At 42.7% G+C, this 26,794-nt stretch overlaps 1 protein-coding gene across 1 annotated transcript in view; it reads left to right on the top strand.

The window, feature by feature from the left end:
• PKHD1 (PKHD1 ciliary IPT domain containing fibrocystin/polyductin) overlaps positions 1-26,794 on the top strand; it is a 233,326-nt gene that overhangs the window by 61,483 nt on the left and 145,049 nt on the right. The window contains exons 35-36 of the mRNA XM_041480845.1: positions 14,702-14,852; positions 25,235-25,447. Of these exons, the coding sequence (XP_041336779.1) occupies positions 14,702-14,852; positions 25,235-25,447 (364 nt within the window). The remainder of the gene's footprint in view (positions 1-14,701; positions 14,853-25,234; positions 25,448-26,794) is intronic.

Raw genomic sequence — 26,794 nt, 5'->3', positions numbered from 1 at the left:
AGTTTTTTTTTCCTGATTTTGTAACTGTTGATGCTATCATTACATTTAGCATAGACTAAAAATTTGAACTAGGTGTATAGCTAGAGGAAAAAACAAATTTAAAGTAGGGAGATTTCAGTACAGAGAGCATTTATTAATAACTTAAAAACCTGCTGTAGCAGGAGGGAAAACCAGAGCTCCTTGCCATGATGAATGTACTCGAGGCTTCCCCCTGTCTCTGAGGAAAGGGTTAATTTGATGCGGTTGCCAGTAAAAGCAAGCTGTTTTCGTGATGAGCCTGTAATAGCCGGGTGATAGACTGGCTTAACAACTGCTGCTAAATGCTGGGTACCACCCCTGATTGGCACTCCCTAAGTGGGAGCCCCTCGTGTCCAATCTGTCCTCGTGAATTGCTGCAGAGCGAGGGACTTCATTAAGGGATCGTGAGGGGACCTCCTAAAAATCAGCAAATAATTGCACTGGGGAGGAGAGGAGGGGACTGAGAGCTCTGCGTGAAGAAAAGCAGACTGCCAGGGCAGGGAAGCATCAGGTGAAGTGGGTGCTATAAACACTTGCCCCTGAACGCTGGGTCTTCTCAATAAAGCTCAGTTTAGCCCCGTCTATGACTTAAACAAAATATTCCCGGTCAGCTCCATGGGTGGTGGAGGGCTGGGAGCTGTTAGCTCATATTCAGTTAAATTTCAAATGTCAGAGCTTGTTAGTGGTGATTTTAGCCAAAGACAGTTTGTGAGGAGCTGGGTAAATTTGAACTTCCTCAAATAAAATTGAGGAAAGAGATTGCTGTTTTGCTTATTGATTTATTTTCCTGCTTTCACACATCTTCTCTGGGTCTGGGATTCTGATCAAGGGTCAGGCTCAGCTTCACCCACTTGGGGGTCACAGTGCTCCCTCTTTCACACACACTGTCTTGCTCTTTCATTCTCAAATTCTCATTTATTTGCAGTTTTTCCTCCTTCCTTCAGCTGTGTTTGGTGATAGAAGATGTAATTTTTTGCTTTCAGCCTTGAGGGGAGCTTTTTCCTGAGCTCACCAGTAAACCCAGGAGGGCAGGCACAGGAAGGCAGCACAGACCATTCTGTGGTAGATTTAGGTAAGATATTTGGGAGAAATCCTTTCCTGGGAGGGTGAGGAGACCCTGGTGCAGGTTCTTAGAGAAGCTTTGGCTACTCCATCCCTGGAAGTGTTCAACACCAGATTGAATGGGGCTTGAAGCAACCTGGTCTAGTCAAAGGTGTCTTTTCCTTTGGCAGAGAGTTAGATGTAAATGCTTTTTAAGGCCCTTTCTTGCCCAAACCAGTCTGTGATTACATGATTCTCTGAAATGAATTGGCTCAGAAGAAGTTGGGCAGTCAGTGTTGTCTGCAGAGACTTCTTGTGAACCCTGTTGGGGTGAGTCAGGGAATGGAGCCACTGAGCTAAAAATGTGGCTTCAAAGCTGAGATGGCCCAGTGTTGCAGAAATTGAGTTTTTTCCATGCTGAAAGGACTGCAGATGCTGGCCACTGGCATGGCCCCAAGCCAGTGCTCAATTTCAGTTCTGGAGGAGGGAGTTTCTGGTTAGGTACATGAAGAATTTGAATACAGGTATCATGGGTAACAGTTCTGGTGAGTTTCTCCAGGTGGTGATAGCTGGCATTTCCACTTTTACCTACATCCTCTTGTGTGTGTGTGCATTAGGCTGGTATCCAGCTCCCTTCAAAACAAAATTCACCCTTGGAATATTACTCAGCACTCATCTGCATCCTTTAGCATTTGTATGAATTCAGATACTGGGGTAAGGATGAGCCAGCAGGAACCCTTGGGTAGAAGGACCCTGGGTTTCATATCCTGCCAAATGATTTACAGGCAGAGAAGTTTGTGGGTGTGGGAGGCAGAGAGTGAAGGCCATGGAGTGCATTATTGCAGGGGATCTGTATTCCCAACAAAGATGAGCTGTTACAGCTCTGTTACAGACAGAGGGATGTCTTTACAGCTCAAACAGCAGCAGTTTGTGCTTTCAACTCAAAGGCTTCTCAGTTCAGAGGGCAGTGTGTTGGTGGGGAGGTTCTTTCTCACAATAGGCTCTCATCTTGTCTAATTTGAATGAAGTTTGGGCTAAAATCTCCTGAAATGACAAGAGCAGTTACTGTCCCATGACATGTGTGATGTTCTCTTCAGCGGAGGAGTTGTTATTCAGGGCAAATGGTTCAAAGTGCACTAAATTAACTTCTGCTGCCTTCTGGCTTCTGTTGTGGGGCTGTCTGCACCCCTGAAATCATCTATCGTGTGCCACTGTAAGCTCAAACTACTGAAAAAAAATTAAAATTAAGTAGATGGAAGCCCTGTTCCATCGAGAATCAGTTCTAATTTTAGCTACATAAAATAAATGTATTAAAGTGTACATATCTGCTCCAGACATGCTCTCATTTCGAAGGCGTCTAGTGTTGGGAATGTTCTTCCCTCTTTGTACAGCTCCTTATGGGGTAGGGTGGGAGGTTTTATCTGGATTTATCACAGTTAAAGAGAGACCCTTTGGTGAAGGAAAATGGTATGGGTGTTCCTAGTGTTCTAAATGCCACTCAGTGCTCAGATTCCCGTTAGGAACTGGCAAATTCAGCTTGGAGTGACAGGGCAAAGGTGACCTTTGCTGGGGTGTGACATCGTCCTTGCCCCCACAACCTGGTGCTACCCTGTTGCTTCTGTGACCTTTTCTCTAGCTGTCCCATCTTCACCTTTTTACCTTTGTGGCAGATAAGTGTTTTTGATGATGACAATAAAGATACCACGAAGCACTTTTATTCTTGGTTGCCCCATCTGGGCTGCGCGTTTGATCCGAAGGGCCGGCGTTCCAGTCAGATTGCACTATCAGATGGAGCTGGCTCTATTTCCTGCATTATTCTTCCTGGCTGTACCACATTATGCAATTATGTTTGCATTTAAACCTGAGCACTTACCTGTAATGATGCTGTGGCTCGGTACACGATACATTAGAGCAGCAGATAATGCACACAGATAGGCTGAGGGCAGCATGTTGTTGATGTGCTAAAGCTAAACAGGACACTGAGTTTGAAAGTGGGCTCTGAAAGCTTGCAGCTTGGGAGGAGCTGTTCCAAAAGCTCACATTACTGAAATAACAGCTGTGCAGGGTGAGATTCTCTATCTGAGGGGCAGGTGCAGGATTGTTTCCATTGCAGAAGTCAGACACCAGCACTTGTTGGTCACTGCCACAGCTTCTGCAGGAGCAGGAAAGTCTTGGTGGCTGCTGGGAATTCCAAATCCTGCATCCCTGTAGGATTTGGAATGTGAGAGGAAATGATTCTTTCAAGATTTAAAGGAAGCTTAGAGGAGGGCTGGAGAGGAAATTTCACAAGGGCGTGGAGTAACAGGACGAGGGGTAATTGCCTTAAGCTAGAAGTTTTTTTAAATTAGATATTGTGAAAAAAAATCTTTGCTAAAGGGTGGTGAGCCCTGGCACAGGTTTCCCAGAGTATCTGTCAGTGCTAAGTCCCTGGCAGTGTCCAAGGCTGGGTTGGACAGGGCTTGGAGCAACCTGGGATGGTGGAAGTTGTCCCTGCCCCTGGCAAGGAGTGGAACAGGATGAGCTTTAAGGACCCTTCCAACTAAAACTTTTCCAATTTTATGATGAACCTTTGAGAAGTAACTGTGCCTCTGCTGCTGGCCAAGCCCTTTGCACCTCATTACACCTGCAATCATCCCTGAGATGCAGTGATAATTATGAATGCTGCTGCTCTGCATGAGATCCTGCCCTGGGTAGATGGTCATGCCCAGTAATAATCAATGGCTCTGACTCTTGGGCTGAGGAGACGTGGATGCAATTAAGGCAGAATCAACATTTGTCCTTGGATTGTATGGTTTTGCTGTCTGGTTGCTGTATTTTATGCACAGGACAGACCAAGCTGTAGCCTAAACACAGTTTGCCCTCTTCCAAGCACTTTTCAGTCTTTGCCTGGTAAATCACTCTGAACCCTCTGCAAGCCAGGTTTGCTGTGGAGATGGTTTGTGTATAAACTCACCTGTATTCCCTATGTTTCCATGGGAGCTGTGGGAAACTCCAAGGCTGGATCCCACACCAGTGTTCTGACCTTCACAGATGACTTGGGACTCCTGCGAGGGGCTCTAAAACACAAGGAGCTCCACCTCAAACTGAGGAAGAACTTCTTTACGCTGAGGGTGTCAGAGCACTGGAACAGCTGCTCAGGGAGCGTGTGGATTTCCCTCTCTGGAGACATTCCAAACCCACCTGGAGGTGTTCCTGTGTTGTCACAGACATATTTGATGAAAAATCTTTTTGCCAGGATCTTTTCTCCTGAGGAGCTGGGAACTGCCCTGGGTGATCCTGCCTTGGCAGGGGGTAGCACTAGATGATCTCCAGAGGTGCCTTCCATCCCAAACATCTCTGGGATTCTGTTTATCTTCCTGCCTGATCCAAAAAAACCCATCATCAGCTCTCCCTGGCACTGTTGGGTGGATGAGCTTCACTCCTCCCTCTCCATTTACTGTAGCATCCATTCAGAAATCCTGCTCGCTGACACATAAGGACATAATTTGATTACTTTTCCTGCAGGTGGTCAGCAAATTGTTGAGCTAATCTTTGCATTTGCAATATTTGCTCTAAGATTAGTGAGTGTAACTCAAGCTCATTCAATTGGGAGACAATATTTGCACAGTGCAAAGGCTGACACAGTCACCAGGCTTGGTTATCCTGCTTGTGTAAACAACTTGGTGCTGTAATTTTCTCATTACCATTAAATTGCTGCTTTTAATTTGTCTCAGAAGCCTCCATAGTTTGAGAAATGGCTGGTTTAGAGAGATGTATAAATGATGTGTGCCCTTTAACAGTGCTATGGAAAGGAAAACCCAGTCCTGTTGTGTCTAAACTGGAAGGTAGCACTGAATTCCTAGATGTGTTTACACTGAGGATTTTCAGCAAGTTGGGCTTAAAACTCTGCACTAGTATAGTTTCCACTATAATAAATAATCAGTCTCTGAATATCATGCTGTAAATGAACATTGTGAAGATCCTTGCGAATTAACAAGGAGTTACAAGAAAACACACATTCTGTGAAACAAGGCTCTTCATGTGCTCCAAGACAGTTCCTCTGTTTCCCAGGGCATTTTCTTTAATATTTGAAATTAAGATTTCTGATTTTAGGCTTATCCTCCCACCATGACGCTGACAGACCCAAGAACAACACTTTGTTCTCATGTAAGTGTGGTAAAGAGACAGGGATCTTCCCAGAGTTCTCATGATTTGTTTAATTATGGAGTGGATTAATAGTGTTCATATCCCTGCATTATTTGGTATTTTACATTGAATTTGGGTGTGTTTTGTTGCCTGTGTGTACAAAGATGGCTCATTTATACCTGGGATATGCCCCCTGAAAACAGTGATGTCTTTTCAGTACCCTTCCTATAAAAGCAACATTAGATTTAACTAATCCTCCGTGTCCTTAATTAAATACTTCTGGAGCAAGGAGCCTTACCTTCTGTGCTTCAAAATTGCAGTGATTACTCCCCTGCTGAATAAACTTTTTTTTTTTTTTTTTTTTTTGTGGTTATTTTTTAAGTGGCTTTGCTGGTTTTGTTTAGGATTTTTTTTTTAAACAGGAATGAAGTTGTTTCTCATGCCATTGTCCAGTTGCAAACTGGCTTGAGACTGACTTGTGCCATGGCCTCTGACCTCTAAAACTGCCCACTCATTTTTTTCCTGAACTAATCAGCTCGATGAACTATTTACAGTTGGCTTTTGGGTCTTCTCACTGCTTCTGTGGCTGCCCCTGTCTGAGTAATTAATGATGCTGTGGCTTGTTTATGGTCTTGAGTTACTAATGCTCTTGGCTGCAAATGCATTTTTACCTCTGGGACGTGCCAGTTTCCTGGTTCTAGTCCCACCTCACCAGCCCAGGTCAATTTTTTGTGTGTAAACAGATTTATCCTCTAATAGTTTGGGAGAGACTAGAGTCATTCATCAGTCCCATAGAGAACATGCCCAGCCAGATTCTTCCCTTCTTGTGCCTGTGCAGCTCAGCAGAAGTCAGAAAGATTTCTGCAGGACAGCTAAAATTAAAACAAACAAGAAAAAGGGAAAAATAATCCTTTCTTTTTAACTCAGGGTACAAGCAGTCTCAGTTTAAAATAAAGATATTGGATAGTTCATCACATGTCCAGCCATGAACCCAGCCCTGGTCCTTGCTGTACCAATGCTTTGGGAGTAATTAAAGAGGGACCTGGTGGGATAATCCCACCTGCATTTTAAAGCTGGAGTGGTGGGTAAAGTGAAGTTACACAGCAGCAGATGATGCAGACAGTGATAAAAATATCACCTTGTGGCCTTGGAAATGGTTTGTTGGGTTGTGTTCCAGGCTGTCATGTCAAGAATGCTATATCATAAGGGAAAACTGAGCCTGGACTCCTACTCTCTCTGGAAACCTGTTCCAGCCTCTCCATGTAGGTATATTTAGAAGCATTCTGCTCATTTCCATCCTTGGTTTATTCATAGCTACAGTTCCTTCCAGTCTTCCTGGGGATAATATTGTCTTTTGGCATAAATTATTGTTTTTTTCACAGCATATAGTTCTCTAGATATCTTGCCTTCTCCTTTTTTTTTCCTTTTTTTTTTTTTCCTGGTGTTCTTTTGTTTTGGTTTGGTTTTTTGTTTGTTTTTATTTGTTTGTTTGTTTTTTGAATGTGTCTAAGGCTACGTCCTTAGTGATTTGTGATTTGAGCACAACAATTTCTGCCATTTTTGGAAACATTTATTTCACAAACCACAAGAAGATGGTCCCATTATCTCTCTACCTTTGTTGCCCAGTTTGGTTACCAGTGGCTGCTCAGGTGGCCATGGGGATTTTTAGGGCATCCTGAGCATAGCCAGGAATTGGACTCAATGATCCTTATGGGACCCTTCCAACTCTGGATATTCCATGATTCTATGAAATGAAAGTGATAAAGGTGAATGTGGTGCTTTCACTGGGAGGATGGAAGTAGATTTTCCATTCCAAACTTTTCCAGGGCTCCTCCTCTCTCTCTCTTACTTTCTTCTCCCTCACATCCAGCTTGGAAATGCCTCAATCAATGGCAAATTTGGAACACTGTAGTGATGTGCACATGGATAAAAGTCCTTTATGGTGTTGCTGAGCACATTGTAGGATCCACTAGACTCCTTTGGCACTCTGATTTCCTAAGAAACTCAGTACAGGCTACTTAAATATTTGAAGGCAGCTTCTCTGGAATTGCTGGATGTGCAAGAGAAACACTACAAATACTGGTAATTCTTAATCTCTGGCTTGTTTTTTTGTGTTGTTTTGGTTTGTTGTGTTTTTTTTTTTGGGGGGGGGGCGTGTTGGTGATTTTTTTTCTTTTTTTTTTTGGTGAAAATTGCCCTTTTTGGAATGGACAGGGCAGGGTTTGCCTAAAGAAGTGTTCTCAGTGTGCTGGTTTGCAGCTCTTTCCTGGTTGATGTTTGCACCTGTAATGAGCATTAGGTGGTACCTTCTGTCCTGAGACTTCTTGGAGAAACTGTGGGAAATTCAGTCTTAAAAATCATAGAACAATTTATGCTGGGAAAGATCTCCAAGATCAGGTCAAACCACTCCCCCAGCACTGCCAGGGCCACCACAAAGCTTGTGTCCCCAAGTGCCACATATATGTGTTTTCTGAACACTTCCAGGTTGATGACCCCACCACTTCCCTGATCAGCCTGCTCCTTGACCAGCTTCAGTCTTGCCATTCATTGACTTCATAACACAGACACTTAAATTCAACTAAATTATTTTTTGAAGCCAAAAACCATATATTTGTCCATAAAATAAGGCTTTGCTCTTAGTACAGACAATATGTTTTTTTTTTTTTTAGCTTTATACTTGTTGCACAGCATATTTTCTGTTCTCTTTGGGACAGCCCTGTTCCATCTTTCCCACAAAGCTGTGTATATGCCTTCATTCTCTCAGTGAGCAAAATTCTTACACACTGCAGGGATTGAAAACGCAATTGCAAAAATCCTCTAGGTTTGGTTTATATAGAAAGAGCACTTTCTTTTACACTGAGGGATGAAGTGCAGGCAGGAGGCTGTTCTTAAAGAACAGGATGATGAGAATCCTGTACTTGTCTTGAGGATGCTGTTATACAGAGGAAGTCCTCCCCATGCCAATTGAAATTCCATAGCTTTACAGTTGTGGTGAGTATTTTTCCAGTTAATTTGGCAAAGGGTTAGAGGTGTGACAAGCAGGAGAGACAGGGAATGATGCCAAGAGACAGGTTCAGCTTCTTTGGGCACTGGGCAGCATTTTGCTTGTTAATTCTACTGACTGTAGCAAATAACTTGCATTTGCATCCCTTTCAAGTATGTGTAGGAGGGAGGAGCCTGCACCAATTTGTCTAGTTTAATTATAGATGTTCTACCCACCTTCCTAATTGCTCCTTCATTAAGAAGTAGCTTGTTTCTTTTTTTTTTCCCTAGGAGCTAAAGATAATCAACTTTTGTTTGTTTCTGTAAATATTTTTTTTTCTGCCCTTGAGGAGATAATTATTTCTATTGTTGCATGAAGATGGTGGCCAATACAGGAGGAATAATTAGAGCAGATGGCTGAAAATACTTCCCTTGTAAAAGACATCTAGTATAATAAAATACCTCCCCTTCTCTTTTGTCTCCTCCAAATATACGTTTTTCTTTCCTTCAGGTGGATGGGAGTTGGGTGAGGGGGTGTAAATCTTTTCCTGATGTATTAAACTGAGGAGCTGTTAAGAGTTCACAGCCTGGAAAGTGAGCTCCCTGCATCCATCACTGAAATTAAAGTGTTTTCAAATGTGGTGTGGAGTCCTGGGTGTGTGGCGTGGGGAAATCTGCGCTGCACTCCATCACTTGGAATGTTAACCTTGTCTCTCCGTGGTGACTGAGGACAGGAACACTTGCTCTCTGCACTCGCTGGTTAAATGGCAATCTGTCAGCACCAAGGAAAGGCTGCTCTCCTGGGTGTCAATCTCTGCTGTGTGAACAGCATTCCAAACTTTTGTTCATTTGTGGACGTGCTCACTGGGACAGGGGAAACTTTTTCCTGCTATAAGATTGCAGGAACCTCAGTGTGCTCCGTGTCCTGTCAGCTGGGTCCGGGGGAAAGGATAAAAATGCCTGCTGGGGCTGGAAAGGGGTTTCTCCAACCCTCTGCTGGAGCCCACAGCCTGGAATCATGGAATGGCTTGGGTTGGGTGTGACATCAAAGAACATATTCTTTCAAAACCCCTGTCATGAGCAGGGACACCTTCCACTATCCCTGATTGCTCCAAGCCCCATCCAGCCTGGCCTTGGACACTTCCAGGGATGGGACAGCCACAGCTCCTCTGGGAAACCTGTGCCAGGGCCTCACAGTAAAGAATTTGTCCTTAAAATCTAGGAAAGAAGGGAAAATAGTGAGCACAGCAGGAAGCAGCGTTTGTGTTTAACTACATCACTGCTTCTTGGTTTTGCTTTAAAAGTAATTTTCTGATGAGAGGCTGAAAGCTCTTTGTGCCTGTAATTGTTACTGTAGTCCTTTTTTGTACTCTTAACAAACCCCACTTAACTAAAGAAATTGCAAAGTTATCCCAAACTGTGATCAAATGATCTATTCTGTATCTAAACAGGAGTTTCTCAACCCTTTGAAGCCCAAACCTTGCATTTTGGTATCCTTCCCGTTTGTGAATTTTTTACCAGCCTGGGTGGGAATGTAAGTTTTTCTCTGTTATTTATTCAGTTGTTGCTGCTGTTTCTGAGCCCTGGTAGTCACAGGCACAAGCTGACAAACTGATCCTGAGATGTGTCCCCAAAGGCTGACAAAAAGGCAACCCCAGCCTGGCTGACAACAGCAGCAGCTAAAAAACATAAAATGGAAAGAAATCTGCCTGGAAAATGAAAAAAGAAGGTGCAGTAGGCAGGAAAGGGGGTAAGGTGCTGAACTGCAAAGAGATTATGTGTATTTTATTGAATGTTACAAAAATGTTATTTTACTTTTACATAATTATTTTGAAAATATGATTGGGAAGGAGTAGATACCTCTCCAAAATTAACCTGTGTTATAACAAGCTATGGACCTGCTACACAAGGTTTGGGCTTGATATGAGTTGTGCATAGAATCCCAGAATATTCTGAGTGGGAAAGGACCTGCAAAGATCATTGAGTACAGCTCTTGGCCCTCACAGGACACCCCAAAAATCCCATCATGTTCCTGAGAGGTTCGTCCCAATGCTTCTGAGCTCCATCCAGCTTGGGGCTCTGATCTGGGCAGCCTGTTCCAGTGCCCAAATTCCCTCTGGATAAAAAACCTTTCCCTAGCAAATAAAATTTCCTGTGTGCATGACACATTCCAAATGGATGTCAGAGCTGGAAAGCACTTGCAGGACTCTATTCATTGAATTGTCAGGTCAGATCCCTTCCCAGCTCCTTCTGTTCTTTGGTGCCTCAGGAAGAACAACTGGGGTTTTTTAGGGATTCCCAGTGCTGGTGTTTTCCCACCCCCAGAGGTTTCTGCCCATATTTTGCAGGTTTGGCTCCCTACTGGGTTAATGCCATCTGCTGTGCTGGATTGAAAATATGAAATGTTGCCAGTGTGGGTTTCCTGTGGATGTGTGATGTGAGGGCACATCCTGCAGCAGTTTGGGGGATGATTTTACGTGTTCAGTTCAGGTTATAATTGTTTATTTAACCCATTACGTTGTATAAAACACACAGCCAGGAGAGACTCAAGCCCCAGTTTATCTATTGATTGTCACAAACCCTGCAGGATTACAGCATCTTTGTTGTCTTGCTTCTCCTGTTAAACCTCGCTGAAATTGGCCATGTTCAAATGTGAGCTCTGACAGTGACACAGATGGCTGCAGAGACGTTGTGGTCTCACAAGCTCTGTTTCCTCCAAATCATCTTTCCAACTCTGGTGCACACTGAAGCCAGAGCATGGAGCTGCCACCCCACTGCAGCAGCTGCTGCTGGCCAGCTTCAGCTTCACATCTCAGGGTTTGTTTTATGCCAGCTCCTCTTTGTCCCATTTTGATTTTTCAGCTCCCTGCCATTTTTCCTGAAGCTGGAAAAAGCACAGGAGGAAAATGCCCAGCACCAGTGGCTGACACACAGCTTTCCCTGGCTCTGCAGGTTCCTTCTGGTTCATTCACCAAGCCCACGTGGGGTGGGCACTCAGCCACAACCCTGGCACCTGCAGCTGCTGCTACTCTTCAGGCTGAGAAGTATTTCAATTAAACACCAGAGGTCAAATACAGGGAGCCAGGCAGGGGAAAAAATAGAAAAAAGAAAGAGTTTTGCCTGTCTGAAAAAAAAAAAAATAGTGAGAAGGATGTTGTGACTCTGTCACCAGCCTTGCTTAATGAGAGATGTGCTATTAATTTGTGTATTAGCTGATGTTATTTTACCATGGGCTGCTTAAGTGGAACTGGATATAAACACCACCACCCTTCTGGAAAGGATCTTAAGAATTCTGTTGCAGCTGGAGATTGCACTGTGCTTTTCTCCTGGAAATTAGGGAGGATAATCACATGGGATTCACAAAGTTGAGGAAAATGTACTGGTGGTTTAGGGCAGGTGTCAGTTTCACTAAACTTGCATTAGACCACACCCTCTTCTCTCAAAGATCTTAAGGAGGTGATCTTTCATCTTAGGGAAGGGTGCAGGACTGCAAGAGAAAAGTCACCAAACAAAATTGTTTGATGTCTTTCCTCAATCCCTACAGAGCTGCCTTCCCTCTAACCCCACTCTATGCTTTGGTAATTTAAAGTGTGTTCCTTGAACAAACCCCCTTTTCTCCTCCTAAAACAGATTCTTTGGATTTATTGTCTCTGTGGTAATGCGAGGATAGTACAAGTGGTTATAAACAGCTCTTGGTCTTGTATTATTTGGCTGATGTTCATCTGTTTAATTTTATTTATAAAGAACAAAAAGTGATTTTACAATATTTAAAAAATATTGATTTTACAAGTCAGAAATCACTTGAAAGACACACAGGCAGGTGGTGCACATGGCAGTGGACTAAGGCATTTTTTCACTGGGACTTTTTAGGTATGGACTGGGTGGAAAAATAGAGAATTTTATGACCTTGATTAACTCATTTTTTCCCTCTGTGAGGGTGGGGAGGCCCTGGGACAGGTTGCCAAGAGAAACTGTGGTTGGCCCATCCCTGGAAGTGTCCAAGGCCAGGTTAGATAGGCTTGGAGCAATCTGGGATAGTGGGAGGTGTCCCGGCCCCTGACAGGGGGATGGAACAAGGTGGTCTTTCAAGTCCTTTCCATCCCAAACCATTCTGGGATTCTGTAATTCCACTGTCGTGTATGAACACTGAGATTTTTGGGCTAGGTGGTGTTGGGAGAACTGAACATGTATTGAATCCTCTAAGAGGTGGCAGCTGGAACCGATCAAGCTCAAACACTGATGTTAGGTAGAGAGAAGCTTAAATGAAGAAGCTTAAACTAGAAATTTTCTAGTTAGAAATTTTCTAGTTAGAAATCCCTAATTGCAATCTTAAAAGGGGGAAAAAAAAGTAAATTCAGAAGAGGAATTTATTTTTAACTCTTGCAGGGCTTCTATCAACAGCTGACTAAGTGCTAGCAAGTGGTGCTAGCAAGAACGTCTGGTACATTCCTTACAGCCTTGCTTGCCCGTGAGAGTTAGCTAAAGGTTCTGAGTGATTTCAGAGGGTCAGAGTGACATCAAAGAGACTTAAAGGCACTCAGCAAACCTTCTCAACCAAATGTTCCTGTGGATCCCACCGTTTCACAGCTGCCTCCTCCAGTGTCATGCTGATAGCATTGGCAGCATTTGTGCCAGACAGGAGTTTGTGGAATTTGTAATTTTGTGCTACAGTTGGCTTGATAAGCAGTGTATGCACCTTTCTGTGAACTGTCCCTCCTTTGAGATATAAACAAGTTTAATTAGCTGGTTTTCAGTGGATCTGTTGTATATTTTCTGCAATCTGCTTCATAGCATTTTCAATGAAGAGTAATTCACCACCTCTCTGAAAGATAATGGGTAAAGGCATCTATCCTTTCAGCTGGAAATTTGTCCTAAATCTCTGAACTACATAAATATATATTTACAACTAATGAAGATTAAACTTGTCCTACTACACTTAACAACTGTGCAATAATCTTACATTGGTAATGATGAAGTGGTTCACTCCCTCTGACACCAGAGTTTTAACTCCCAAGAATTTTCTACTGCCTTGTGTGTTAATGCAGTCCCAGGCTTCACTCTGAACTGAATCAATTCCCTTTGTAGAGAAATCCTAGAATGGATTGTAGAAAATCCCAGCATCCAGCCAGGGTGGATATCAACCTATTGTATCATTTAGCCTGGGAACCATCACTCATTCCCTGGTGTAAATAATTAGAATAATTTCTAATAATTTAAATAATTAGAGTGGTTTTGGTTAGAAAGACCTTAAAGCTCATCTGAAGGTCCATGGGCAGGGACACCTTCCACTGGACCAGGTTGCCCAGGGACAGCACTATGGGAAATATTCTATAAAACATCAGGCACATAAAACTAAACCTGAAAACAGCACAGTAAAAGAGAATAACAATCATAACATTCCATTATTGATTCACCTCAACTGCAGCTCCTGAGAAAAAGCTTTAATGCACTCGATGTGCTCCATTTGAAAATGGAGTAACTCTCTTTTGCTGTTGTCTTGAGGTTATTCTTTCCGCTGCTGTTTTGGATTAGCACAGCCCAGTGAGGACCACAAATATTTCTATGTCTGGTTTCATCCCCTCCACCACCTCAGATGAGCTGAGGATGTTCTTGCTGGTTCACATATGAGACCAAGTAATATGTTTTGGATGTCTATGTCCACACTTATGCGTACGTGTCCAGGCAAAATTATTCACACCTTCAAGAAATTTACCATCAGGGCTCTAAACAACCTGGTTAAGTTGGAGGTGTCACTGCCCATGGCAGGGGAATTGGAAGGAAATAACCTTTCATGTCTTTCCAACCCAAACAATTCTGTGATTCTATAAAACCTTCATGCAAAGTACATGCTTAAAGTATAGAGATGAGGAGAAACCTTTGAGCTCAGGAATCGCTTTGCCATTGCACATCATGAGTCAGTCTATTAGCAGTTTTCAAGTTATTCAGCGCTTTATTTGGAGCTGCTGTGCTCACCCTCAAAGCAGAGGCAATAACAACACCGGATTAGCTAAAAGAGAGAAAGCTAAAAAGGTATTTGAGACAGGAATGTCTGTCTAAATGAGGATGAGCGGCAGGAGAGCCTTTAGGAAAAATAAAAAACACCTCTAAGGTAAAATACTGCCCACCCAGCAGGATGTTTTAATTCTAAGCTCTTCAGGCTATTTTATGACATTGCCAGGGAACAACAGTGCAGTTCTGCTTCTCGGGAGGCAGAGAGAGACACACACCAGGAAACCTGTGGTCGGTCCCGGTGCAAATCCCTCGTTCTCCAGACCAGACCGAGACAAGGGGCGACCCCCAAATTGCGACAAGCATTCCTGAAGGCCGAGCACCTCTCCAGTGCCAATATCCATCCATTCCTTTGCCTTTCACAGGGTCCCTCTGGAAGTCATCTTGCCCAGAGCACAGCAGAGGAGATGCCAGTGCCACGCTGGACGCGTCTTTGGCGTCTCCTCCCCCGTTCTCTGAGCAAACTGGCTTCTTCAAAGATGGAAAGGGGCGTGCTTTGAACTTCTCTGGATCTTTCTCTTTCCAGCTTGCCCTCCAGTTCTGCGGCCGGTGGGACGAGGACTCCAGCTGGCCTGCTGGCCACCAGCCGCGAGATGGCGATAATGTCACGATAGAAGGCGGCCGGACCCTGCTCCTGGGGACCGCCACCAATGTCCTCAACCTGCTGCAGCTCAGAGGTCTGCACGAGGGGGGCTCGGGGCTCTTCCTCCTCCAGGGATGGGGATTTTCATGGCTCTGATCTTTCCTTCCATTCCCCAGCCCCAGCATCAGATTGTGCAGGCTGAGCCTGCCCTCAGTAGATGCGAGGGGACAGGGAAAGAATTTAAACATTCCGTGTGCAGAAGGAATTGTTTATGCTGCTTGAGGCATAATGGCAATATAAGCAAAAAGGCCTTTTTTCCCCCTTTTTTCTTTTGCCAGTCTACCAAAATTGCTGCTGTCCTGAGCAGTGTTCAGTGATAATGGCACTGCTGATAGCAAAAATCTACTCTGTCCTGTTTGGCTTCTTTGAGGCAGGTGTGTCACAGATACTTTCACAAAATTATTGACATTATAGAGTTGCAGGTCACAGTAATCAAATGCAGTAAATAATCCCAAATCTTAGAGCCCAGCTGGTGGGCAGTAAGTAAATAACTGAGCACAGTTATGATGGGAAACCCTGAATTTGCTGGGTTTATGTACCTGTACATAGACCCAGAATGAGACTGGCATTTCTCTGTGGGTGTCGAAGTAAGAATTTAAAGGATTTGTAATTCCATGCCAGAAATCTTTCCGCCTGGAAGTCATATCCTGGTTGAGGAATCTGCTGCATACATGCCTGGTATTATGGGAATGAGTTGTGCTGGTGAAATTGTTTGTTCAGAGTTAAGCCTTCGCTGAAATAGAGCTCAAAAAAATGAAAGCAGGAGTTTTTATATGTTTAAAAACCAGGAGAATTTCTGGTAAAATTGCTTTTATACTAAAATGATACTAAAGGTACTAGTTTTTAATTGAGATGATGGTGAAAGTCATGCATTTGACAATTATATTTTATTTTAAATTTGAATGATAATTCAATATGTAAAAAAGGTTGCAAGTTTATCCCTATCACAAGAACATTTTCAAAACTGACTGAACTTGCTCAGTCTAGGCTCAGAGGTATTCAAGAATTGCTACATCAGACTCCCATTTAAAAGCAAAATTAAAAATCAGCTGAGAATTTGAGATTAAAAAAAGGTGAAACACTTTAGTACAATCCTTTTCCCCAGTGAAAATTCTAAATCTGTGATTCAAGATTATTCTTAACCTCATTGTGATTATGCCATACTTTAGAAGAGACAGGTCAGAACACCAGATTTCTTTTGGCTGCAAATCTGGATGAAGATTTTGGGGCTCAGTCACTGACTTTGTGAAGAATTGGGGAAAAATATTGGAGCAGAAACCTTCTGAGCTTTGGACCTATTCAAAGGCTCATTTGATCTATGAGTCAGCCCTCATGAAGCTACTGGAACTCTGATTGAATTTAATGAAGTCTGGAGTAGTATCTTTATGGCTTTGGCTCATCTGACATTCAAATCATTCCTCTTCTTTATCATGTTTTCCAAGAAGCCTGGTTTATAAAGTCAATTCAGTTAGAAAAGCAGCATTAGAATATTCTAGATGTGATTATTTTCTCCATTGTTACATGCCAAACAGAGGGATAAAACATTTTAGAATAATAACCTGCAGGAATTTTTTGTCTGAGCTTTGTGTAGTTGCCTGTTGCATCCACTGCCACTGCCATAGGTTCTCTGGCTGTGTAGCCTTGGTTAGATTTGGAATGAAGACATGCTGAGATCTATTCTGAAATGAGGCTGAGATTTATCTTTTCTTATCTTCCCTTTTTTAAAACTGTCCAGCTCAGGGGAGTTTTTTAGGCTCCTGTATTGATAGAAACACACATCAACAAAGACCTGTTCATCTTAGGAATTACAGACACCCATCTCAAATTGAATCACAGGTGATCCCTCAGAGCAGCAACTACCAACCCCATGAGCACATCAAATAATCAACCACTTCCCCCAGGTGCCAGATGGGCATGGCAGTAAACCCCTAACCCCTAAGGTAGGTGTCAATATGTGCTTCGATTGAAACATCCCATTCCTATTTTACCTGGAGAGTTTTTCTTAGCTGGAGCTGGAGAATGGGATTAAATTGTAGCTCTGCTCCCTTTGGCTTTCATGACTCAGCATCAGTCTGGCTGTGCACTCTGAAGCTGAAAATACAAGGTTTTGTGGATGGAAAAATGATGTAACACTACTGAATAGATTGCTTCTACATTGCCCATTTTCTGGTGCTGTGTCCAGCAAGCTCAACACATGTTTACAGGCCCATTTATTGAAATTCCACCTTTTTTAAGACACCATGAGGATTTTGAATACTGGCCCTGTGTTGTCCCTTTTTGATGATTTCAACATTGCAGGAATAATTTAAAGAGTGTTAGAACAAGAACATCAACTTCATGTGGAGCCTTAAACTGACCCTCCTTTGGCTATGTTAACATATAGCCCCAAACATATAGAGGTTCTGGGAATGACCACACTGTCTGGGCAGAAGATCTGGTGGTCAAAACAATAGAAAAATAGGATTAGGCAGCTGGGTTCTGCTCACTGCCATGAGGGCTCAGCAGTTTCTCTCTCCTCCTCAACAAGCAGAGCATGAACACATGGATATTGAGAGTGGAAAGTTTAATAGTCGGGCTGTGAAATGGCTCAGACAAGACTGATTGGAGAAGAGATACAAGAGAGACAGACTGTAGATAATTCTGTATGTTCAGCAGATTGCAGTTATTTTTGTAATCCCAGCATCACAAGCATGGAAATATTTATGATAACCCAGGACAGATGGAAATTTCCTTTGCACAGGGCTTACAGTGGAGGAACGTTGTGTTTGATGGGTTGATACCTCAGACATGTGTTGTTGCCTTTGTCTGAAATTATAGTGGTCTAGGGAGGTCTGGAGACAAAAAAAAAAAAAAACAAAAAAACCCAAAAAAACAACAAAATCAAAACAGTCTGGTCTTTCAGGAGCTCCTTGGAGATGAATTTGGGGTGACACTCACAGTTACACCCCAGTGGAGTTTAAGATCCCCACCTGGAGAGTTGCTCTTGCAAAGGCAACTTTGGGGTAGCCACTCTTGCAGGCATAAGGGAGATTGCTTTGATCCTTGTACTGGAAAAGACTAATTTTCACTTAAAGAATCATTTAGATTGGAAAAGACTTCCAAGATCACAGAGTCCAACCTTTGACCAAATACCAACATGTGAATTACAGCAGAGCACTGAGTGCCACGTGCAGTTTTTATTTGATTCTCCGACTCTGTCAATATTTTGAATTCCTTGTAATCCACATTTTGATCATACTTTGGCCAGAATGGATCCTGTGTGTAAATCTGGGAGTAGGAAAAACAAAGATATTGATTTTGCTTGTCTTTTCCTCCTCTTTGATGCTATTAGCAACAAGCATCACATATTCTCTGATACACTTCAATAGTAGTCAAATAAACTGTGCTTCAGCCACTGCTGAGAAAGATTGGGGTTTTAATTCACTGAATTAAGGAAAAAGTGTTTCCCTCTGTTTTCTTCTCTATGCCATCAACAAGTCCTTAAACTCATTTTTAAATCCCTTGTCAGTAGGCACAGTTAGAACATGTTCCTGTCATGGTGTTTTCTGTGCCCTTTTGATCAATCCATTTGGGATAAGCATTGTGGTCCTTTTGAGACTCCTGTAGGATGTTTCACAGTGAGCAGATCTGTGGAAGCTAATCCTGGCCAAGAAACTGGACACAGCTTTGGCAGAGACTGAGCAGAAACCCTGGACAGCACCATCTCTTTCTTCTAATGACTGTCATGGAAAGAGGGAATCACAGAATCACAGAAGGGTTTGGGTTGGAATGGACCCTAAATCTCATCTGATTCCACTCCCTGCCATGGGCAGAGACACCTTCCATTATCCCAGGCTGCTCCAAGCCCCATCCAGCCTGGCCTTGGACACTTCCAGGGATCCAGGGGCAGCCACAGCTTCTCTGGGCACCCTGTGCCAGGGCCTCACCACCCTCACAGGGAATTTCTTTCAAATGTGCACCTAATGAATGTCTGTCACTTGGGGACTTGAAGTGACAGCCCAAGGACCTTTGTTTTCATCGCATCCCTGTGGGTGGTGTTACCTGAGGCCTTCCCAAGGCTCACTTGGAAGTTCCTCACTTAGATCCCAGATGATGTCAGACATGCTAGAAGACACCCTGGAGTGTCTGCACCTCTTCCCCACCAAGTCAGCTCTCCTCTTCCAAATCCATCCAGGTGTTGTTAAGTATCTCAGAGGTCCCTTGAGAGTTGAAGAAATAGAAAGAATTCTTTGAAGGAGATACATCTATGGCAGCATCCTCTGGGATGCTGATTGGAATTGCCTTTTGCTTGTCTCCCGAGCTCTAAGGAAAGAGCCTGATCAGTTTCCAAGGGAGCACGTGCCATCTGAACAGATGGCTGTGAGCACAGCAAGCCAAAAAACAAAGGCTTGTCAGGCTGGGAAAATGAATTCTGTCTGAGAGTAGTAAAGCAGCTGCTGATTCCTCTCCCAGGGATGGATTAAGGCGTCCATCCAACAAAATGCTGGAATACAAGCTTAACTTTTGAGTGTGTTAGGGATGTCCTGGTGGAAATGCACAGGCATTTGAATTCAGAGCTAATATGGGATCTGTATCTGGGTGCTGTGAACTTGAAGGAACATTTTGAGGGAGATGCAGGATGAAATTTGGACTCTTGGTTTGAGCAGCCTTTTGGATGGGGCAAATATAACAAAATTCCCCTTTGCATCTTGTTCAGACATGGTCCAAGCTGCAAACAACTTTCATGGTTCATTGGAATGTCCTGTGAGCATGTCAGCAGGGTGCAGGTGACAGATCCATGAAATAATTAATTATCTTTTCTAAAGCTCATGAACCTTGTATTTTTCTTTCTGTATGCAACAAGATTTTAGTTGCTTTGTTTTTTTATTTTTTTTCCCCCTGCTTGGAGGCCCTACTGGTGACCCCCTTGGAGCAGAAGAATGAGCAGTAAGGGGGCTGCCAGCACACTAAAGCCTTGTGGTTACACAGGATCAAGCAAAGCTATTCCAACCCTGGCAGTGGCATCCTGCTGTTTGCCACTCAGGGATGTTGGCCAGGAATAAAACTTCTGGTGCTGAGCCTGGGGAATTCTCATGGGGAATTCTGTGGCTTTGTCATGTGAAACACCAAGTCAGAGGAGCTGGTAAGAGCAAGCTGAAGGCTGTGGGGCTGAGTTATTCCTGGTCATGGAGCAACCAGAGCAGGTCTCCCCTGCACTGATGGGAAGAGGTGGTCTGGGTGAAGGGATGGGATTTCAATCTCCAAATCCCTTTCCATGTAGAGGAAGTTTCCTAGTTGAAGGGTATGACACAGTAGTGATATATAAGAGCATTTTGTTGATACTCTTCTACCACTTGATTATTAAAAAAATGTCTTGAGACAATCCAGCACTCTTCTCGTAGTTTGCAGGCTTTAACACTGTATTCAGCTTTACATAAAGAAGTAGAATTAAATAAAATTTGAAGTGGAACTGAATAGCTGAAGTTGAACTAAATACAAATATGTTACTTTTATCCCAGGTCCCTAATGAGCTGTTCATTAGGAAAAATATCTTATATTGACAGTGAATGCAAAGTGTGAACTCAAAAATGTCTCCATGCAAAAGGTGTACTTTGGAATGGGGACTTTGCTTCCCTCCAATTTCAAGAAATCTCTAAAACAGTCTATATCACAATCTAAATGAAAGTTAGTAACATTGTTTTTATTTATTATGAGAATATCTGAATATCTGTTTTAGAATTTTTTTTTTAAATTAAAAATGAGGTTTTTGAGGAGGGATATAAACTGCTATGTCTGCAAGTGTGAAGCTTCTTAAACTCCCTGCACTAGTCTTCCCAATCTTCTACTTAATTTTTTTTTCTTTTTTGTTTTTGTTGGGTTTTTTGTCCTTTTTTTTTTTTTTTTTTTTTTTTTTTTTTTTTTTAAAAAATTTTTTTTCAGGTTTTTTTTTTTTTTTGTTTTTTTTTTTTTTTTTTTTTTTTTTTTTTTTTTTTTTTTTTGTCAGAAGATTACTTTGCAGGCTCTTTTCATAGTTAATATTTTGGATACCTGGGCTGTGGCATTGCATGAGTGAGTACAGGACTCCTGACAGAGAGAATAGTTAACACATTCCCTTTCCAAATCCTTTACTTTTGAGCATGTCCTCCACCATTTCCCAGGGACTTCAGGAGGTAGATCTCTTTTCACAAAACCAGTGGTGCCGTAATTAATTATTCTTTCAGCAGATTAAACCTCCCACCTTATTATTAGGTTTGTTTTCTTTAATATTTCTTTTTTTTTTTTTAATTATTTGGTCTGGCTGCTTCTCCCCTCCTGTGGGACATATGGAATTGCCTTGTTGTTTTTATTCTTTCTTTTCCCCCTTTGGTATAGACAGATAAAGAAAGATTTCTTTTCTGTTTGTGCAGAGGTGGAGGCTAATTGCTGGGTTAATTGAGAAGAATGGTGCTTCTGATGTTCTCACAAAGTATCAAATAGCCTCAACATATTTCTCCCCTCTCTCCCTCACTCCACCTAAAGAGACCCATTGAATTTGCACATTACTGTACAGAAGTGATTATGGGCTTAATTGTATTTATTTTGCTTGGTGGGGAGGCCATCATAACAGTGGTTGATTGATTTTTATAAAATCACCCTCAAGGTCATGTGTAGGACTTTGCTTTCCTGTGCAGCCATAACAAACAATTTGAGGGTCACAGCCAAAGGCTCCGTTGAGCAATATTCCTGCATTCTGCTTTCAGGGAAGGGGTCAAGTGCAATAAAAGAAGGAAGCACAACTTTTATTTTCTTTTTAAAAAAAGGAGAAGACAGCCTTGTAAAGCAGCAGCTGTATATTTATTCTGACCCAACAGAAAACACAGAGGTGTAGAGGGACAATATGCAATTTTTGGACAGAAGAATCTGTAAGTTTAGCCAGAGTTTGTTTTACACATAGACTTGATAAATGGTTTAATGAGTCCTTCCTTATGATTTCTTTTCTGTTCTGTGGTGCTGCTCTTCTTTCATCCTCAGCAGTTGAACTTTACTTTTCCACTATATTTTCTCCCAAAGACCGAGCACCATTTGGATTTGTCCTGGGAGGTTTTCAGAAGCTTTGAAAAGATCCAGGGGACAACAGCATTGTGGAGTGACCATGAGTGAAGCTGATCTGCCCCTTCTCCAGGACTAAATTTTGTGTCTGACTGCTGCTTCTAAGGGAAAACAAAAGAGTCACATACAGCAAGTCTCAAAATCATAGACAGGTTTGGTTGGAAGGAACTTTAAAAACCATCTTGTTCCAACCCCCCTGCTTGGACAGGACACCTTAGGCTACACCAGGTTGCTTAAAGCCCCATCCCAGCTGGCCTTGAACACTGCCAGGGATGGGGCAGCCACAGCTTCCCAGGGTAACCTGTTCTAATTCCTCACCACTCTCACAGGGAAGAATTTCTTCCTAAAATAAGAGCTTCTGGTGTTCAAGCTGCACTAGGGAAGGTTTAAATTGGATATTAGGAAGAATTTCAGAGGGCCAAGAGTGCAACAGACTGTGGGCAGTGGCTGACTCACCATCCCTGGAGGTGTTCAAAAAATGCATGGACCTGATGCTTGGAGACATGGTGTAGTGGTGGAGTTGGCAGTGCTGAGTTAATGGCTGGGCTCTGTGATCTTAAAGGCCTTTTTCAACCTCAGTGACTCTGATTTTCCTCTGGAAGGGTCAAACTTGCAGGCCAGGTGTGCACAGCTCCTGCTGGAATCCCTGCTGCTCCTGGGATGAGGTGGGAATATTGCTCCTACTTGCACCCAGAGCAGTCAGCAGCATCCAGACTTCTCAGACACTCAGAAATCCACAAAAGATATGGAAAATCTTCAATCAACAGTTTGAAAATTTTGAGTGGGTAATATGTGACTGAAACTTGGGAAAACTTGTTTGAGGCAGAATTGTGATTTTGCAATCAAAGGATAGGACAACTGTCTACCAGCCCTCCTGGTTCAGTGGTACAGCATGGCAGCAATTAAAATACTCATTAAAAATTGTATGAGAAGAAGAGGAAACAGAAATTACTGTATTTCACTGAGAATAGAGCATAGTAAGTCAATAAAGACCTTAGGGAAGATGTCTTTTTTATGTTAGGAGTGAAATAAATCACAGTGATTTACAGTTCCATTTATAGATTGTGGTGATAAAATTATTAACACTGCTGCTATAAAGCAAAAGTATTTAATAAATATTTCTGTTCTCAGCATGGGAAGAAACAGGATGGTAAATTATATCACAAGAGGAAGATGGACCAGCAGTCCATTTATTGCCAAATAATGCTAATAGAATGAAAACATTAAATATTCTTTTAGAATACACATGCTTAAAATCAACAGGTCCAGTCTCAGTCAAGAGATTTAAAACTGCTGCTGGAGTCAGATATCTTGTGTTGTTTTACATGAAACAATCTGAAATTTTTTCTGGTTTTTCACAATCCATGCAGTACAATTTGCAAAGACTCTGTATGAAGGCTCAGCACATTTGTAGGTAGAAAAGAATGTCTAGGGAAAAAGACAATTTACACATAGAAGAGTTGCTGTTTTTGAGAGCAAACCTGTGGTTCCCAGTGGTTATATGCAAGAAAATGTGAGATTTATCTCTTCCTTCAATTAAGCATATTCTGTAAAAAATTATGTAAAAAATTGTAGAAAGCAATGAAATCAGGCAAGAATACATTTAATAAATAGTCCCTATTCAAATACTATTTTTATAAGCCTAAGAAATGAGGACTAAGTTATAAGACTTTGTTATAAACTCAAGAAATCAATGAAACAAGGAAAACCCCTCCATGTGACAATAAAAAAGGAAATCAGGATAAGCAGAATATGAACAATGGTGAACAATGATCAAGATAGTACTTAATATGTTTTTATATTAGAAATTGTTTTTTTTTTTTTTTTTTTTTTTTTTTTTTTTTTTTTTTTTTTTTGTCTAAATACTGCAGTTAATCCAGATTCCTGGTCTCCCTTCCTCTTGCTAAGAATTGGTAGTGTTATCATGGAATGGTTTGGGTTGGAAGGAACCTTAAAAATCATCTGATGATCTGGTTCCACCCCCTGCCACGGGCACAGACACTTTCCACTATCCCAGGTTGCTCCATCCAGCCTGATCTTTAGCACTTCCAGAGTTGGGCAGCCACAGCTTTTCTGGGCAACTTGTGCCAGGGCCTCCCCACCCTCACAGGGAAGAATTTGTGAGGCAGGAGAGCCAGCTGGGTGGTTGATAGATCAAAAACTGCTTCCACCAGCAGCAAACTGGCTGTGGGATGAGCTGGTACAGTTGTCAGCTACTTCACACAAAGGGAGCAGGGTACAGCCTTTGGAAGTGGTGTGTATCTTCCACACTTTGGGAATTTCCCTACTCTCTCCTGGGAAACACAGCCTGATCTAGGAAGGCATATCCCATGTGCAGTGTGACAAAATGGATGAGAGTCCACTCTGTCCACGTGCATTGTACAGGAAGTGACAGCATCCATCACAGGAGGGGAAATATGAAAGGAGATCATGGAATAAACCATCCTGAGGTGACAGATTGGGATTTTCAGTTCATGAGAGGCAAGAACAAGGGAGGAATTTGACAGAACTGAAGAGCTTGAGTCAAAAAAAATAAGGGATGGAAATGGTTTTTCATGCACTATGCATTTAACCCACATAATTCATTGCTTCAAGAAGTCGTTGAGACCAAATATCACAAAGATTCCAAAGACCAGTTCTTTATTACTTGCAAATCTTATCCAGTTATACTAATAGTCAGTAGGAGGAAAATGTTGGCAAGGAGTTGAAACCTTATGCTTTGAGGTGAAGCTAACCTCTAATTAGGGATTAAAATGAGATTTTTATGGGATGGGGAGATCAACCCACAGCCAGCTAAGAGGGAGACGTGTCTCACACTGTATTTGGAAGCATCTGGTTTTGAACAGCAGCTGGAGGAGTTTGCAGGATTAAATCAACCACTGATCTAAACAAGTTGCCAGTTCTTATGTTCCAAAGCAGTTTTCCTCTCTCCTCTCCCAGTCACAAGTAGTTTGTAATCTAAAAAGTAACATAATACAAATTAGGTAGGAATATTCCTTTTCAACATTAAGTGACTTAGTTGGTTAAAATTGGGTTTTTCCAAACACAGCTTCCTTTAACTGTGGCTGGAGAGTCTGCCCAGGCTGACTGGCCTTGCTCAAGTCCAGAAATGCAGACTGTTGATGAATCAAAAAATTTACTGGATTAATCGGGTCCTTAAAAGGTTGTTAAATCCATAGGGAGAAATAAAGAACAAGGTGGAAATTTCACAGAATGCAATAGCATTTTAGCTTTATTTTGTAATTTTACTGCAAACCCCTTTGTTTACCTATCTCTTCCAGTTCCTTTGGCTGTGAGAGAGTGACTGACTGAATATATGATTGTATTTTCTTCTTCTCTTGTCTTCAGGTGGCAAACTCCTGTTTACTGGGCCAGGACCTGTAGAACTGCATGCTCATTACATCCTGGTGTCTGATGGAGGAGAGCTCCAAGTGGGATCCCCTGAGGCCCCTTTCCATCACAAAGCACATATCTATCTCTATGGAAGCCTCCACTCTCCACCATTATTTCCATATGGAGTCAAATTCCTGGCAGTGAGGAATGGGACCCTTTCCATTCATGGTGAGTACATTTCTTTTGTTGTCAAAAACAAAGGGCAAATGAATAACAGAAAATAAAACAAAGAAAACACAAAAAAAATGGGTTTGGAAGAAAAAAAAATTGACAAAACTTTGGTCATGATTCTCATGGAATCATGAAATTGGTTGGGTTGGAAGAGACCCTAAATACCATCTAGTTCCAGCAGCCATTCCTTGGACAGGGACACCTTCCACTATCCCAGGTTGCTCCAAGCCCTGTCCACCCTGGCCTTGGACACTTCCAAGGATGCAGGTGCAGCCACAGCTTCTCTGGGCACCCTGTGCCAGGCCCTCACCACCCTCACATCCAAGAATTCCTTCCCAAATTCCCATTTATCTCTGCCTGCTGGCAGTGGGAAGCCATTCTCTGTGTCCTGTCCCTCCATCCCTTGTCCCAAGTCCCTCTCCAGCTCTCCTGGAGCCCCTTTAGGCTCTGGAAGGGCTCTGAGGTCTCCCTGGGTCATTCTCTTCTCCAGAAGAACACCCTCAGCTCTCCCAGTCTGGCTCCAGAGCAGAGGGGCTCCAGCCCTTGGAACATCTTCTGGACCCATTCCAACAACTCCACACCATTCTTATATTGTGGCATAGAAGAATGTAGATGTGGAGCTTTTCTTGAAGACTATGAAATATGGGTATAAAATGGCCATTTCTTGATGTAGGAGTTTGGACATGGAATTCACGTCCAAACTCGTCATGATTCAGAACATTGCTGCACATTTCTCAAGTTCTTCTCTACTGGCTATTTTTAAAAGCTCTACGTCTCATAGAGGAGGAGGATGAAAAAGAAGAAAAAGAAAAAACATCTGAATGTCTCATCCCCCTTTCTCCTGTTCTTGTGTGTCAATCTTCCTTTTGGTGGGTGTTCACACCCTCCAGCAGGTCTTGAACTTCCACCCTGTGCCCTACAGGAGGAAATGTTGCTGTCTCTGCAGAGATGTGGCTTTTTGACAAAAATGATGTCAGGCACTGAGGGTACCATTTGAGCACAGGCAGGGAGTGAGTTGTGCCTCTGTGCCATCATCCTGCCAGCTCATGGGAGCTGAGCAAGGCTGGGAGAGGTTGGGTTTGGAGGGGAGTCAGTGAGCAGATGCTTTTCTGAATCGGAGAGATGAGCAGGGGCTGAGGAAGGAGCTCCTGGCAGGGCAGGAGAGGTGGGGCTGCACCTCAGCACCATGTCAGGTGCTCTTGATCCTTCCTTGAGACACAGCAAGGCTCAATTATTTACTGCCTGTAAAAAGCATCAACAATTTCAGTGAAGTGGCTTTGCAGAGCGTTTCTGCCCCATTTCCTGGAGGGTCTCTGTGAAGGAGGGCTATTAGAGCATCTTGGC

The sequence above is a fragment of the Pyrgilauda ruficollis genome, unplaced genomic scaffold, assembly GCF_017590135.1.
Source record: "Pyrgilauda ruficollis isolate IOZ18807 unplaced genomic scaffold, ASM1759013v1 scaffold54, whole genome shotgun sequence".
In the NCBI taxonomy this organism is placed as follows: domain Eukaryota; kingdom Metazoa; phylum Chordata; class Aves; order Passeriformes; family Passeridae; genus Pyrgilauda; species Pyrgilauda ruficollis.
The sequence above is the reverse complement of the archived record's forward strand: the minus strand, read 5'-3'. Positions and strand labels throughout refer to the sequence as shown.